The 16,054-nt window shown below is 40.7% G+C and overlaps 2 protein-coding genes across 6 annotated transcripts in view; both read right to left on the bottom strand.

The window, feature by feature from the left end:
- Nucleotides 1–2,667: 2,667 nt before the first annotated feature.
- pou3f2b (POU class 3 homeobox 2b) lies at nucleotides 2,668–9,176 on the bottom strand. Of its 2 annotated transcripts, XM_027031555.3 has the most exons (2): nucleotides 7,021–9,176; nucleotides 2,668–6,417 (listed from the first exon to the last, which is right to left on the bottom strand). In XM_027031555.3, the coding sequence occupies exons 1-2, from the start codon at nucleotides 7,915–7,917 to the stop codon at nucleotides 6,400–6,402; spliced, it is 915 nt and encodes a 304-aa protein (XP_026887356.1). In that variant the 5' UTR covers nucleotides 7,918–9,176; the 3' UTR covers nucleotides 2,668–6,399. The 2 variants fall into 2 exon arrangements, with proteins under 2 accessions (XP_026887356.1, XP_081580018.1); XM_081723892.1 differs by having other exon boundaries at nucleotides 2,668–9,176.
- Nucleotides 9,177–12,353: 3,177 nt separating this feature from the next.
- Nucleotides 12,354–16,054, bottom strand: part of LOC113591155 (neuroendocrine convertase 1-like) — a 105,345-nt gene continuing 101,644 nt past the window's right edge. For 3 of the 4 annotated variants that reach the window (XM_081722892.1, XM_081722895.1, XM_081722894.1), the window contains one exon: nucleotides 12,354–12,846. In XM_081722892.1, the coding sequence (XP_081579018.1) occupies nucleotides 12,667–12,846 (180 nt within the window). In that variant the 3' untranslated portion in view covers nucleotides 12,354–12,666. The remainder of the gene's footprint in view (nucleotides 12,847–16,054) is intronic. The other variant, XM_081722893.1, reaches the window with a different exon arrangement.

Genomic DNA, 16,054 nt, shown 5'->3' with positions numbered 1-16,054 from the left:
GGGATCAGATATGTTAGGCTACAAGTGAACAACCAGTTTTTGAAGTTTATGTGTTGGAAGCAGGAAAAATGTGCAAGTGTAAGGATCTTATAAGTGTAAGGATCTGACCAGACAAAGGGATCAGAGTATCATCTCCAAAGCAGCAGGTGTTGTGGTTAGGACCTATCAAAAGTGGCCTAAGGAAAGATTGGTGATGCGGTGACAGGGTCATGGACACCCAAAGCTCACTGAGATGCATAGGGGGGTGCTGGCTACCTCGCCTGGTCCAATCCCACAAAAGGGCTACTGTAGCACAAATTGCAGAAAAAGTTCATGCTAGCTATGACTGAAAGTTGCCATAACACACAGTGCGTTGCAGCTGCAGACCAGTTAAAGTGTGCATGTTGACCCCTGTCCACTGCCAAAAATGCCCACAGTGGGCATGTGAGCATCAAGACTGGACCATGGGAAAAGGTGGCCTGGTCTGATGAATCACGTTTTCTTTTTTCATCATGTGCACAGCTGTGTGTGTGCATTGCTTAGCTGGGGAAGAAATGGCACAAAGATGCACTCTGGGAAGAAAGCCAGCGGAGGCAGTGTCATGCTCTGGGCAATGTTCTGCTGGAGAACCTTGGGTCCTGGCATTCATGTGAATGCTACTTTTACACTTATCACCACCCAAACATTGTCGCAGACGAAGTACACCCCTTCATGGCTATGGTATTCCCTAATGCCAGTGGCCTTTTTCAGGATGATGAACCCTGCCACACTACAAACATTGTTCAGGACAGGTTTGAGGAACATGACAAGGAATTGAAAGTGTCTCATATACCTCAAATCTTAAGCTGATCAAGCATCTGAGGGGTATGATGGAAAAATACGTCTGAGCTTACAATTTGCAGGACTTAAAGTCTGTGCTGCTAATGTTTTGGTACCAAATAACTTCAATACTCTTGTGGAGTATACGTCATAGTAAATCAAGTAACCATAGCCAGCTAACAAATCAGGATTCTTGGTTGAATTATTTTAAAAATGAAATCAAAATTTGTTTGACTACTTAGTCATATTGAGACATCAACAGTAGATGATCTTATTAAACAGAGAAACCCAATCCAGTCCCCCTACAGTACATGCCTGTGGCTTTGGGCATCTACTTATATATGATGCACCAAAACCAAAACCAAATCTGTCCAGTCTGAGCCATTTATCTTGAGCTCCTTTAATGGTGTTTACATTTTGCTTCTTTAACTAAAATCCTACAGCCACCCATCTGGCCATCTACATTCTCATTATTTAATTTGTCTTCAAAATAAACACCTCTAGCACAAAAAGACACCCTGTGTCTCCAGTGTCTTCTACCTTTAAAATCCTTCTCAGCATTTAAGCCAACAGTTCATGCTTTTCATATTCCCTGTACTGCAGCTGGTTCCAGTATGGGCAAAGGGCGTGGCCGGACTCTGCCAGACTCTGCTGTTGAACGAGGGTACTGATTCCTCTGATTCTCCTTCAGATATAAAGCAGGCTACATAAAGCGGGGTTACATTATGTAGCATGTAACTATATAACCAAAAAAAATTCAGATGGGCCAGCTTTTACCTTTAAGTGGCTTAATGAATGCATGCACACTTTCGGGAAGTTTTCTCAAAAAGAACAGACCAGCAGGGAGACTGTCTCTCTTTAAGCATGACTGCAGTGGCTGCACAACTCATTTACAGCAGGCTGCTTTTTTCTACTGCTGCATGAATCAGATTTTTATTCACTGATTTTGATACCCCCCTTTCAACTATTTCTATCTATCTATCTATCTATCTATCTATCTATCTATCTATCTATCTATCTATCTATCTATCTATCTAATATTATACTTAATATTCTAATATATATATATATATATATACCTTGTACAGTACTGTAGTACTACACTGCAATATATATATATATATATATATATATATATATATATATATATATATATATATATATATAGATAGATAGATAGATAGATAGATAGATAGATAGATAGATAGATAGATAGATAGATATAAAATCAGACACCCACACAAAAAATTATAAGCTGTTTATAGTAAGGGCAGTAAATGTTTATTTGTATGTAAAACATTATATAACCATATAACATTATATAATGATTTCACACATAAAAACTCTATTACAATAAAGAATTGATGCAAACAAAATGTTTTATTAATAGAAAAAACATTTTCAATAAAATCTTCAATTAGAATACTTTGTGCATTTTTCAGTACAGGTAGATGATATATATATATATATATATATATATATATATATATATATATATATATATATATATATATATATATAGTACCACAAAATGCTTGCGCAGCTCTTGAAGGACCTGTGTTCCTCTGTCTGAAAAACGGCCTGTTTCTCTGGAAACTTTGTGTACTTCACAATCTCTCTCTCTCTCTCTCTCTCTCTCTCTCGCTCTGTGTATCTGTGTATTTGTGTATATGTGTGTGTGTGTATGTATATATATATATATATATATATATATATATATATATATATATATATATATCTATATATATATATATATCTATCTATCTATCTATCTATCTATATATATATATATATCTATATATATATATATATATATATATATATATATATATATATATATATATAATTGGACATGTGATATATTGGCGAATGAAAAAGAAAGCAGTGATCAGATGGCGCTCACCTCTCACTTCAATGGACAAAATTTTGATCCCAGTGTTTTACAGATTAGTTGGTTAGTTGCCTTGTTTCAGAATGAGCATGTCTTATGCTATGGCCAGTCAGCTACTTTGTCTTTGAATTTGTAATTACACTAAACAATGCTATAGATTTTAGGTCTACTTATTTCATACATCATATGGGCACTTATATGGAATTCACATTATTGTATTCCATATGAAAACTCAATATATTATTCTGTAATATCTGGTCAGTATTCCAAAAATATAAATGCATTTTCTACCATTTTATTTTTTAGCATTTTTGTAACAAAACAACTCTCCAAAATTTCACTAAGGTCCACATATGTCTTAATAATTAAATAGTGTATTTATACAGTAATATTTAATCGGGGGATTTTTCCTAAGATGATATTTAAATTGATTTATAAGCACACACACATACAAATAAATAATATGGGTAATGTGAATTTAGAACCTTTTAACCGTTTTCATGTTTCTACTAGGCTTAATGTACATACAAACAATTAACTAATTAAGTAAGGTAATCTATTACCATTTTAGAAAATTTGCTACCAAATATAATTTACAGTAATTAGTCGTGCGATTTTAACGCTGTGCAGATAGAATCCCTGCAGCTTCAGATGTCCTGCAATTCCAAGTGCCACTTCACTAGGTGGCACTAAAGGATAAAAATATGTTCCACATTCGAAAACATTTTAGCCTATGGCAAATTTTATTTACCTAGATCTAGAGCAATAGATCTCGGTATGTGATGTGACCTGTGCATCGCAACAGCACCAGAGAACAGAGATAAAGAGTTTCCCCACTAAGGATCGTGCTAGTTGACACAGTACTGGACACGGGTAACTGGTGAATAAGTGGAGTCTAGCCTTCTCTATTATCAGGCTAAAGTAGCCTACCACCGAAATCCTGATCGACTCCTCACAAAATTAATATTTACATTATTGTGCGAAAACTACAAGAACGGGAAATAGCCTATAAAACTTTGGTTCAGAACAAAATCCATGTCCTGAAAATCTGTAAATTGAAACTGCAGTACGAGCGAGTGGCCTTGTTTAAAACAGACGACCCCAGAACTAAAAACACAGGCGTGATAAACCACAAAGGGAAAACCATCCAGGGTTCATGACCACGCACGTCATCTACCTCGACTTGTCACGAAAATGGAAATGTTTTTAAGACTACAAATTTCACAGCTCAAAATATCAAAATTTTTCCAATATATTTAGATGAAATAATCAATATGGCTTTGCATACAGTGTACTTATGAAAACAATCGTATACTTTCGTAGACTAGTGAATATTTTAAAAAGATTCCCCGTAAATTTAGAAAACTCCTAATAGAACTAAAGTGCGTGTTTTACAATAAGCATTGGCTACTCTAGCATAAACCGCCTAATCAGTTAAAATACCATTAAAATAAACGTCTCCAGCTTTTAACGTAGCCAAATAACGCATATTTTAATATTCCAACCACGTCCGAATAAGCTGTAACTCTCAAAATAAACATCTATATTAAACAGAACACATTAAATAGAGATGGCGTGAATGTAGCAAATTTCTGGTTCATCAAATAAGCTTTAAAGCCAACAGAGAGCAGTTTAGTTTGGAGATTGGTCCAAAAGATTTATCGATCGTTTGTATTGGCTGTGTAACAGAGCACAGCGAACTGTCGATAGTGTAATTCAGCAGACCTGTTGAACAGGCACAGAGAAGCGCCCGCAAACTCAGTGCAAGGCCTTGCTTCCTCGAGAAGGAAAATGGATCAGAGGAATTTTTACTGGCCTATCCCTCAGCATCCCACGTAAACAAAATAACCAACCAAAGCAACCCATTATTCACCTTGCGCTTTACAAACGTAAAGCGTTTCCTTATTTTCAAAATTAATGACGCGCGGCTTAGCCTAAACACCCTCTTATTTAGATATGCCACTTTAAAAAGACTATCGGTCGTTATTCAACACATGAAGAGTTGTCAACAATTACTTAAAATTTCACACTGGCCAGCTCTGATTAAAGAAAAACGTCTCAGGTTCAAATTTCTATCACAACCTCTGCTTATTTTATTATACCCACAAATTCATCGAGTTCAAAGTTTGATATATGACAGAAAATAAACAAAACAACGAATAAATACATCCCACAGTTCTTAATGAATTATATGACAGTTTGATTAATTAAAGCTACAGAGGAAACATCTGGCGCCTTGCCCATTTATGCTTTCTTCTTAAGAAACGGTATAACTAGGCAGACAGTCAAAATGAGACGAACAGAACAACATTTTTCTGGGAAATAAAATATATAAAAAGTAATTCATTTCGGCTTTGTAGTATTTTATGTACATAGCGATGTAGTCGACTCCTGCTAGCGCACCTTGTTCCCTCACCTTCTCATCTTTCTGTTTACATTTCAGTGTAGGCTGTCTCAAAAGCTCGGGCTTTCAGAAAACCGTTAACACTTAACATGGAGAAAAACTTAGGCTAAACTTGAATGAAAACAAAAACCACGATTGCTCTTGTTACGGCTGTAAATGTGGGTTCTGAATGCTGAATTAAGCGTATGCTCATCACACCAACAATAGCATAATAATAATAATAATAATAATAATAATAATAATAATAATAATAATAATAATGGCAGTATTTTTGATATGTTTACATGAAATATAAATTACGTTACACAAAAATGCAACTACAGCCTATGAAAGATTCAGACCAGTTTAATTCCCAATGAAAATATTGCAGGTGCCACATAATTTCCCTTAGCCAACTCTACGTATCTGAACAGATAGCTTCTATTTTAAAATTATTTTTAAAACATTTTTAAATGTTTGAGATATTTCATATTATTGAATTCGTAAGATAAAAATAGTGCTAACATTGTCGAGGTTTTATTGTATATACATGGATATGACGCCTGAAACGTTTGAAGGTTTTACCAAAAGACTGCTTAAAGATGTGAAAGAGCAACCATCTCACGCGGATGATAACAAGCAGTACTTGTGATAAATTACTGTAAATAAAAAAGAGTAGGCTATAAATCATGTCAAAGCAACAATAAAAAAATAATTAAACCACTAAAATCTTTTTTTTCTTCCAGATTTGCCTAAAAAAGTGCTGAAGTGAGAAGATAAAGTAGTTACGCCTTTTGAAATAATACACTATTTACAACGCTATCCAATGCACTGGGTTTATTTATTTATTTATACTAGTGAAAGAAAATTCCAGGTTTCTGTCACACATAGCCCTTCGTGACCTGTCCGCAAGCTGCTAGCGCGTGGCGCAGTGCTCGTAGCTGGCAATCTTTTGTATTTAATCGCGCATATCGATAAGTTGAAAATGCTGGCATGAGTTGTTGTTTTTTTTTTTTTTAATAAGGGCCCGTGTTTTATCGCAAAGTCCTCCAAATCTCTTATCATTAACTTGCATCAAGCTTTAAGCTGCTTGAAATGTATTTATTTCTTATACCATAATAATAATAATAATAATAATAATAATAATAATAATAATAATAATAATAATAAAACATCTATTCAAAAGCTCTTTTAGCAGTCCAAAGCTGAAGGCCGAATATTGGTAGTGGATGGATGATGCGCGATTGAGGCAATGCTCAGCCCCAGTTGCTCGCAACAGAGGTAAAAATGGCGTTTACTTATCGAATGCTGCTGCACTCGTCACGTCTCAGGCTGGACACTCGTCCTGTACAAAACAATGCAACAATTATGCAGCTGATATACTACAAAGTCGAGATGTAAACAACTAGCAATGGTAACCTTGTGATCGCGTTGAAGCGACTTCTTCCCTTGTCGCGATGTGTGCATGAGACAAGAGGATAACACCTTAAAAACTGGAACTCGTCACAGTGATGGGTTTTCACAGCACAATCATTCTCTTCGCTCACGAGGGAAGCGCACATTCGCCCTGTCGCATTTAATGTTTGGCACCTTGCCTCAGCGTAGTAAAACCGCACATATGCTATCGCTTTGGATAGTTCCTCGTTTTGATGTCATCGTTTAAGTATAAATTAAGACTGAGACAGTCAATAAACAGATTGTCCATGTTTGTTCACTGAACTGGCGTTTGAACCCCATGGTGGGGTGGTGTGTCCCCGTATACGTCCTCGGTACCCGGGAGCTGTCCGCCGGGAGGAGTCATCCGTTTCTCTTTCTGTCGTCTGTTACAAAACCAAACCCTCACCACCTCCTTTTCCAAATGCAGACTGTCCGCTAGTGAAGTAATTTCCGAAGCTGCTGGCTTTGGGCACTTAAGGAAATGGCTCTCCAAAGCCCCTTTGACGCTTACCTCAATGGAAGTCCGCTTTTTCCTCTTCCTGCCTTGCGCCGCTATTTTGTCCAAGCTAGTTGGACTTCCCGAGGTGGAATCGGCCTCTTCCAACCACTTGTTTAACAAAGGCTTGAGCTTACACATGTTTTTGAAGCTGAGCTGCAGGGCCTCGAATCTGCATATCGTGGTTTGTGAAAACACGTTTCCGTACAGGGTTCCCAAAGCTAGCCCAACGTCCGCCTGCGTGAAACCCAGCTTGATTCTCCTCTGTTTAAACTGTTTGGCAAACTGTTCCAAGTCGTCCGAGGTCGGCGTGTCCTCGTCTGAGTGCTCGTGGTGACTCTGGTGTTGTTGCTGGTGCTGGGACGGCGGATGGCCGTGCTCGCTGAGATGTGGGCTGTGGTGGTCCTCGTGCGCGTCTCGCAGATTGTGGTGGTGTATACCTTGTCCGCTGCCCGGTATGAGCCCGTTCACACTGAACCCAGACTGAGAATAAATAAGACTCTGTCCGTTCGACGTTGCCATGCTTGGTATGTGCGCCGCCGTGGTCGTTCTCCATGCCCTTGCGTCGTGATGGTTCCCGTGCCCCTGATGTACCAGGTGCGGCGGCCGCGACTGGTGCTGTAAATTGCTGGAGTTATGCATCTCCTCCCTGGAGCTCTGAATCGCTGGCTTGATGTCCTGCTCGCCGAGGGGACTAGACGACCACGGAGCTCCTTCTCCGTGTGACAACGCTGTGATCCACTGGTGCGCGTGGCTGAGCGGGTGACTGTTGTTCTGCAGTGAGTACTCACTCTGCAACAGGGTTTGCGCGTCCCTGTACGCTGGTGCCTGCTGCATACTCCCGGAGTCCGAGTGCACTATTGACGCGCTGGAGGTGAGAATACTATAATGACTGGATGCTGTGGTCGCCATGACTATCGGAGCCGGACTGATCGCTCTTATTAAATGAACCTTGCATTTGACAGTAACTCTTTTGCCACAGGCGTCTCCCAGGCTCTTTGCCAAGTGGACGCAGCGGCGCGCACCTGAGCTCCGCCTCTAAAAGATGTTCATTGGATAGAAACGGCTGATAGACGTGGTTTCTTCCAGCCGCTCTGCCTTCATTGGATACTTCAGGGTCTTAAAAACACTACCTCTTTCCCTCAACAGAACTCTGGAGTCCTGTGCATCCCTGAAACGCGAGGGACGAAGAGGGGCACCGCGACCGGAGCAAGGATCAGCAAAGGTTATGAATTCTACAATAGTGAGAAATTAGTTTTATTCCACTTCTTCTCGTTTTCATATGCAACGGACTGTACAAATATTACTGCCAAGATGCGCATAATTTAGGAGCGTTTGATAAATTTATATTAAAATACAACATACTGTTTTTCATTATTTGATTGACTCGTGGCATCGACTTATTTGTAACTAATATGGCGTGCTATGTAGATTGATGCAAGTTTTGGTAACCCACTTTTATGACAACAAACATTTGGGCGAAGGGAAACTTTTCAGTGCACTTATAGTTACTCATTGCAGTAATTTAGGGACTTGACCAAAACGAATATTATTTGTAAGATTGACTTATTCAACTTATTATACATTAGAAAATCATTTTGCCATTTAAGAGAATTGTTTATATATATGGGACATAGCTGTCTTAAAATCCAAATTACACTGTAGGCCTTTTGAGGTAAAATTATTTTCTGGTGGATATTTTAGAATTTCAAGAAAGAAAAAAAGGAAAAAGAAGCACAGGTATTCCCCCTCAGTAAAGTACTGTAAACAGTAAAGTACTGTAAACTGTAAAGTACTGTAAACTGTAAAGTACTGTAAACTGCACTTCATGGTCCATTGCATTGCCTTTTTCGTCCATTTCAGTGTGCTCGTGGAAAGCAGTTAGCCTAATAAAAGTCTACAGTTTCAAAGATCGGGCGTCCCAATGCTGTGATAAAATTTCACACTCTGCTCGTAAATGTGAGGCTTTCATATTTCTTTAAATTCAAAGACAACGGGAAGAAACGATAATCCACTGAAAATCTGGTGTAAAACAACTATTAACAAATGCGATTGTTTTTGCATCGTAGCAAAGATTCCGTAGTGCATTATGATGGGGAAACAACAGCCAATCAATCAAATAACAAATGATGCATCAAACACACCGTTATGTGCATACAAACCTACATCAAAATAACATACACTCACACGCGCGCGCGCACGCACACAGAGAGAGAGAGAGAGAGAGAGAGAGAGAGAGAGAGAGAGAGAGAGAGAGAGAGAGAGAGAGAGAGAGTTTGCGCTCCCTAAGTTTAGGTCGTTCTGTGGAAGGTTCAGTGGTTGGGCTGCAGGTGTTTAAGACTGACCAGCTGCCGCTCTTCATGCTCAAAGCACATTATCCCGAGACGGGAACATTTTTTCAGCAGCGCTGCTGGTTGCTATAGAGAGGGGAAAATCAAACAACGGCGCCCACGTCACTACTTTCACCCCCTCTAAGGCATCTAAAGGCCTACTTACATCAGCTTTCGTAGCGGACAAAAGACAGAATAGGAGAAGAAGAAAAAAACTGTGGTGGGGGAGAGAGAGAGAGAACGCGTGTGTGTGGTTGTGTGTGTGTGTGTTTGGGGGGGTCTTCAGCAGACTGGTTTTGGTTTTAGCAGAGGTTATGCCTACGCTTAATGGTGCACCACATTTCAGAGAATTAGGTCTACATGCAACAGTAAATTCCTTTTATCTCTAACAAAAAACATGTGGAAGGTCTATGTTTAATGTTAAACTTCACTCCTTCTCAACTTGCGAATGGTGTTCTGTTTTAAAAGTACTAACATTTCTACATTTCTTTAATGGGTCTCGCGCCAACTTGCGGCAAAACAGGTGACTGTCGCAAAAGTCACAGATAATTGTATCAAAACGCGTGGGGATTAAAGGAACAAAAAACTTTAAAGATATGGTCCGGAAATTCATTCCCGTAATAATGAACATCACTGTGGCGTAACAGTGAAATCACCCAAATCAAAAGAACATTTGTGGCAATTAGGGCTGTAATTCAAAGAATTACCACTTAACCACAGAGGCTTAAATAGTCGTGTTGAGAGAAAACCAAAGCACATTACTTTAATGGCGTAATATGCAAACTATGGGTCGTTCAATTACATGGCTTAACAACGCATAAATGATGCGAGTCTTGTTATTCGTACGGCGGGGTCTGCGGTAATTCATTTGGAAGGGCCAGTGCGATCACATACAGTGAAATCTATTTCTGAGCTCCAGGAGACGCTGCCAAACTACATATAAGGGAATAAAAATTAATGACAGAGAATCTGAGCGTTAAATTAACAGTAATTATATGACCCGCATGCTATAAAGATTCCATTTTTTATGGTATAATTAGGTAACCGTCTCCCTATGCACCAACGTGTTTCCCTCTGTGGGTTTTTACACGAAATCACGGTCATGTTCAAATACGGGTGAAAAATAATTAATTTGGTTTTGTAAGGACATGCTTTAAATCATGTCAAATCAAAAGATCAACGTCCTATTAATGTTCAAAGTGACGGAACAACTAAACACTTTAATGGACAAGATGGAAATAACCGTAGGCTACGATAAATGTTGTAGATAGGAACATATAGAGATAATCTATGTGCTTCCTCGGAAATTGTGTAAATACTTATTTATAAGAAAGCCAACTGAGTTGACAGCAACGTTTCAAGAGAAGAACTGGGAACTTGCAAGGAAAGAATTCTAGACAGGCGAGCGCAAACGCACCCACACCCACACACACCCACACCCCGCCCCCCCCCCCCCCCCCCCCCCACACACACACACATGGGGTGGGGGCGGGGCGCTATGTGGGCAGGGGGGTATCTTTCACCAGCTCGAGCTGATCAGTGCTTGCGTTTAGAATCAAGTAATCCAATGCAATTAGCCAACACAAAGGCATAGTTAAATCTGTCCTACTCTAAACTTGGCTGGCGATTGTTTGTGCCTATTGTGGTTGTCTCGATAGCTGAAAGGAAGACCACCCCTGTGCGTGAGAGAGACAGAACGAGAGAGAGAGAGAGATATCTAACTGAGGGAGAATGTCCCCTACATATTCAGAAAAAAAAGATGAATAGTTCATCGGTCTCCATTGTGCGTGTGGGGACATATAGGAGCGATGCATTCCTCTTGGAGTCACAGGCCAGTTTCTTCCCATGATAATCAAACGGAACTGAGTATGCGCACACTAACCAGCTGGTTTACTAAAACTGTCCCTAAACTGGCATGGTTTGATATGGTGATATATTTAATTTTCTGCGTTTTGTGTGTCTATCTCAAATGGCTGCATATGCACACCAACAAACAGGCGGTTTAACCAGATCGTCTTGGAATTCCCTCATCAGACAGGATTTAGTTCATTCTGTCCCTTCCCAAAGTCTCTGAAGGCTCAAAATCTTCGCGAAATAAACTGTCAAAAAACGCTACACTGGCAAACGAACAAATATGTAATTCCATTAACATAATAACCTAATCCAAAAAGTAAACAACAGTTTAATCAAGCATATGTTAATAGTTCTATGCATTTAGCATATATTTTTGTTTTTGTTTATTTTAATTTTAGATTGTTTGTTTTCTGCTGGGTGGGACTACTGAGCTGAAACTATAGACGATGGCCTGTTATATTTGTAGGGCCAGAGGAGCCAAAAATGCATTGACTATAAAAACGAACAAAATCCGGATGTCGCTATAGCAGGTAATGTCCCAGGCGGCCCGTCTCCGCCTGCCTCCCTGGATAGAGACATGTGAGCTCACGGTCCCATCGCTCATGTGAAGCTCGATTAACCGCACGCGTCTCGTTCTTCACACGTACAAGCGGAGCAGATGGTCGGAGACGCACCGTGTTACGAGGCTACGGCGATATGTTACGGTGTTCTAATTGAAACATCAATATTGCACCGTCGATACGGCAGGTTTATTCTCTAGAGAAAACAAAAGAAAGCAGACTTGGAACAGGGGGTAGCGAATGCGCTATATATACGCGACTTCTAGAGCAAATTATGTTAGAGCATGTGTGTATTTCCGGTAAATACATTCAATCCTCTTCATCTGAAATTTCCTTATTCCTTGGAAATTTAGTAGGCTAACTAATACTACAACCAAGTCAATCATATACTTATTTCAGTTGTTATCAAATCTGTTGTTAATGATTTGTAATTATTGTAAAAGCTTTGTAATACACATAAAACCATTAGGTCAATAAGTATGAAACCAAACGCAAACCCTAATGACCAGTATTTCTACACTGACAACCAATGTATATTTGAGAGCATGCAGGGAGGGCGTGAGGTTAACTACGCTAATAACCTCACCTGCACAGCTATGTCCACTCTAGCACATGGCAGCAAAGCCTGCTGGTACGTATGCTGGCGTGCGCTGTTGGAGGCAGCGGTGGGCACCCAGAACGGCACTCAGTGAGGCTCCGTACCGCGCCCCTCGTCCAGAGCTAGCACAGGCTGCAGGAGCTCAGGGAGGGGTTACTCCTGCTCGATGAACCCGGGACCACATTCCAACACAGTCAGACGTTATACACTTGACTAAAGACCATTTATTATTTATTTGCAAATAAATTATTAGTGAAGGTGTGTGGTCACTCACTATATTCCTCTTTTTCTCTCACAAACACAGACAGACACACAAACGTTAGTCCTCAGGCAGTGGTTCAACTTGTCTCAGGGCATCGTTGTGAGCCGTGGCCACCTGTGCGCTGCCTCTCAAAGTGTTCCAGAGCGTGTGCAGGTAGGACTCAAGGCTCTCTCCATCAGTGTCGTCCATGTCTAGGGAGCTGAACGTGGGCATTGACAAATACTCTACCATGGGTTTCTAAAGCAAACAAAAGGATAGAAGCTGAAATGTAGATGAGATCACAACCTTATGTGTCTAGGTTGAAAAACAAAGGTTTTGCTTAGTGTTAATGCATTATGTTCTAAAAACGTTTCCTTATTTAGTTAGAAAAAGCAACTACCAGAACGGTTCCTCTGCAGAGAACCGTTCCTTTCCTCCCATGAGCCCTCCAGTGAGAGAGGACCCCCCCCCCCCCCCCCGGATTGGATCAAACAAAGGACATCATTTGTAGGCCGAATCTTTTCGTGGACCTCTCCTCAGTCTTCGCGTAGCAATCCAATAGAGCCCAAGGAAAAAACGCAGCTCTGTGTTGGGCTGGGGTTGGAGGTCTGTTTACCTCTCCCTCAAGCATCGATTTATCCCTCGCTCCAATTTATTTCTCCCCTGTGCTCCTGCCATCTATATGTCCCTGCCTCTGGGGGAGCAGCAAAGGACAGGCAACGTTTTCCACGACCATCTAACATAGCCTAACACTGAACACACACAAACACACACACACATGCTAGATACCACACCACATACACACTCACAAACACATGTGCTTGCACACACACATTCATAGGTACAGGATACACACACGCAAATGGACAAAAATACCCTCAGATGCATGCATATATTCACACACAAAACCTCAGCATTTTACTTCAGAAATGTTTATATACATTCCAGTTCTAAACTACATCAAAGACACACACACACAAACATGTTTGCAGCACAGACATCCTTAACCCGAGAGGTGGAAAAGGTGTTAGAAAGCACAATACGTAGCAGCCCTGCTTCAACCTGTTAGAACATACACACTTCAACACACTGCTAGAACACACTCACTTCAAAACACTAGAACACACACGTTTCAGCACATATTGTTAGAACCCAAACACTTCAACACATACTGACAGAACACACACATTCCAACACATACTGGAACCTACATATATCAACACATACTGTTTGTGAACAGTACATCTTTTTAATTGAATTGAGATGTCTTGAGTTCACACAGGCTTCAACACCAACATATATACTCTGCCAGCACTGGTCAGCACACAGTAAAACAACACGAGTACTCTGCCAGCACTGGTCAGCATTCAGTAATACAACATGAGTACTCTGCCAGCACTGGTCAGCACACAGTAAAACAACATGAGTACTCTGCCAGCACTGGTCAGCACACAGTAAAACAACACGAGTACTCTGCCAGCACTGGTCAGCACACAGTAATACAACATGAGTACTCTGCCAGCACTGGTCAGCACACAGTAAAACAACATGAGTACTCTGCCAGCACTGGTCAGCACACAGTAATCCAACATGAGTACTCCGCTAGCACTGGTCAGCACACAGTAAAACAACATGAGAACTCTAACAGCACTGGTCAGCACACAGTAATCCAACATGAGTACTCTGCCAGCACTGGTCAGCACACAGTAAAACAACATGAGTACTCTAACAGCACTGGTCAGCACACAGTAAAACAACATGAGTACTCTGCCAGCACTGGTCAGCACACTGTAAAACAACATGAGTACTCCGCCAGCACTGGTCAGCACACAGTAATCCAACATGAGTACTCCGCCAGCACTGGTCAGCACACAGTAAAACAACATGAGTACTCTGCCAGCACTGGTCAGCACACAGTAAAACAACACGAGTACTCTAACAGCACTGGTCAGCACACAGTAAAACAACATGAGTACTCCGCCAGCACTGGTCAGCACACAGTAAAACAACATGAGTACTCCGCCAGCACTGGTCAGCACACAGTAATCCAAAATGAGTACTCCGCCAGCACTGGTCAGCACACAGTAAAACAACATGAGCACTCTGCCAGTACTGGTCAGCACACAGTAAAACAACATGAGCACCCTGCCAGCACTGGTCAGCACACAGTAAAACAACATGAGCACTCTGCCAGCACTGGTCAGCACACTGTAAAACAACATGAGCACTCTGCCAGCACTGGTCAGCACACAGTAAGACAACATGAGCACTCTGCCAGCACTGGTCAACACACAGTAAAACAATATGAGTACTCCGCCAGCACTGGTCAGCACACAGTAAAACAACATGAGCACTCTTCCAGCACTGGTCAGCACAGATCTGGCCATTGGCATAGGTGGTATAAGCGAATTCTAGGGGCACCTTCCATCCAAATGAAAACAAATATTTGACTTTTTTTTTCCTAATACCCTTTACCTGACTGTGAGGGCTGGGCACCTTATCTGAACGAGTGAATGGCACTGTGAATGGCACTGACTCTGGAACGTGACAGTGGCCCAATTCTGAGATGCCAAAAAGACCAAAAGTCATTTGATGGCAAGAGTAGAAACAAAAGATGTGAAGAGAAGGACAAACAGGAAAAGGCAGAAGTAATGTGACGAATGAGCACTTTATGTGTTGCAGTGGTTACCTTCAGAGCAGAGGTACTAGCTCACTTAGACACTAATAACATTCACTTATTTAATAAAGAACTAGATTTAGTGTCAATTACTCCCACTTTTAATTCATTAGGGAAAGTTGCAAACGTGTGTCGAGAATAACCTACAACATAATTTTGAAAAATACAACTTCTCTTTTATGTGTGTGCACGAATCATCCACTATCTGCCTCAAGAAACCAGGCAAACATTTTTATTGGCATCTTAGTCTAGTTAGCCAACGTTATCCCTGCTTGTAATAATCAGTTAAAATGCTTTTCCTTTTCCATTCCCTCTTGTAATTAATAGTTATTAGCCTCTGTGTTTTCATTATTGATTAGGCTTATGTGTATAACAAAACAGCATGCATTATATATTGTAACACCCAGTGGTTACATATACATATACTCCTCTCTTCAGATGCACTTTTGAAATAGGTTAATCCCACCCCTTCAAATCCTGGACCTTCTGAAGATACCTTCTCCACCTTAGCACCTACCAGTGGTGCAGCATTAAGCTCTCCAGTCTCCTGAAGTTTATTGTGACTGTATAAACACGGTGGTTGATGCTAGAATTGGCTGTGATACAAGGGGCGCCTGCTAAAATTAGGCAAGGCCGCTTCTAGATCATCAACCAGTGAACCAACACAAGTACTCCGCCAGAATTGTTTAGTACGCAGTAAAAGTCTCAAAAATCTGAGCTACAGCTGCAACTGCTGCAGCTGTGACAACGCAGCAACTTCCATATTACAGAACTGATCAAACTAGATAG

Source organism: Electrophorus electricus, chromosome 11 (assembly GCF_041902795.1).
Source record: "Electrophorus electricus isolate QZ-2024a chromosome 11, ASM4190279v1, whole genome shotgun sequence".
Taxonomy (NCBI): domain Eukaryota; kingdom Metazoa; phylum Chordata; class Actinopteri; order Gymnotiformes; family Gymnotidae; genus Electrophorus; species Electrophorus electricus.
This window is presented reverse-complemented; position numbering and strand designations above follow the sequence as displayed.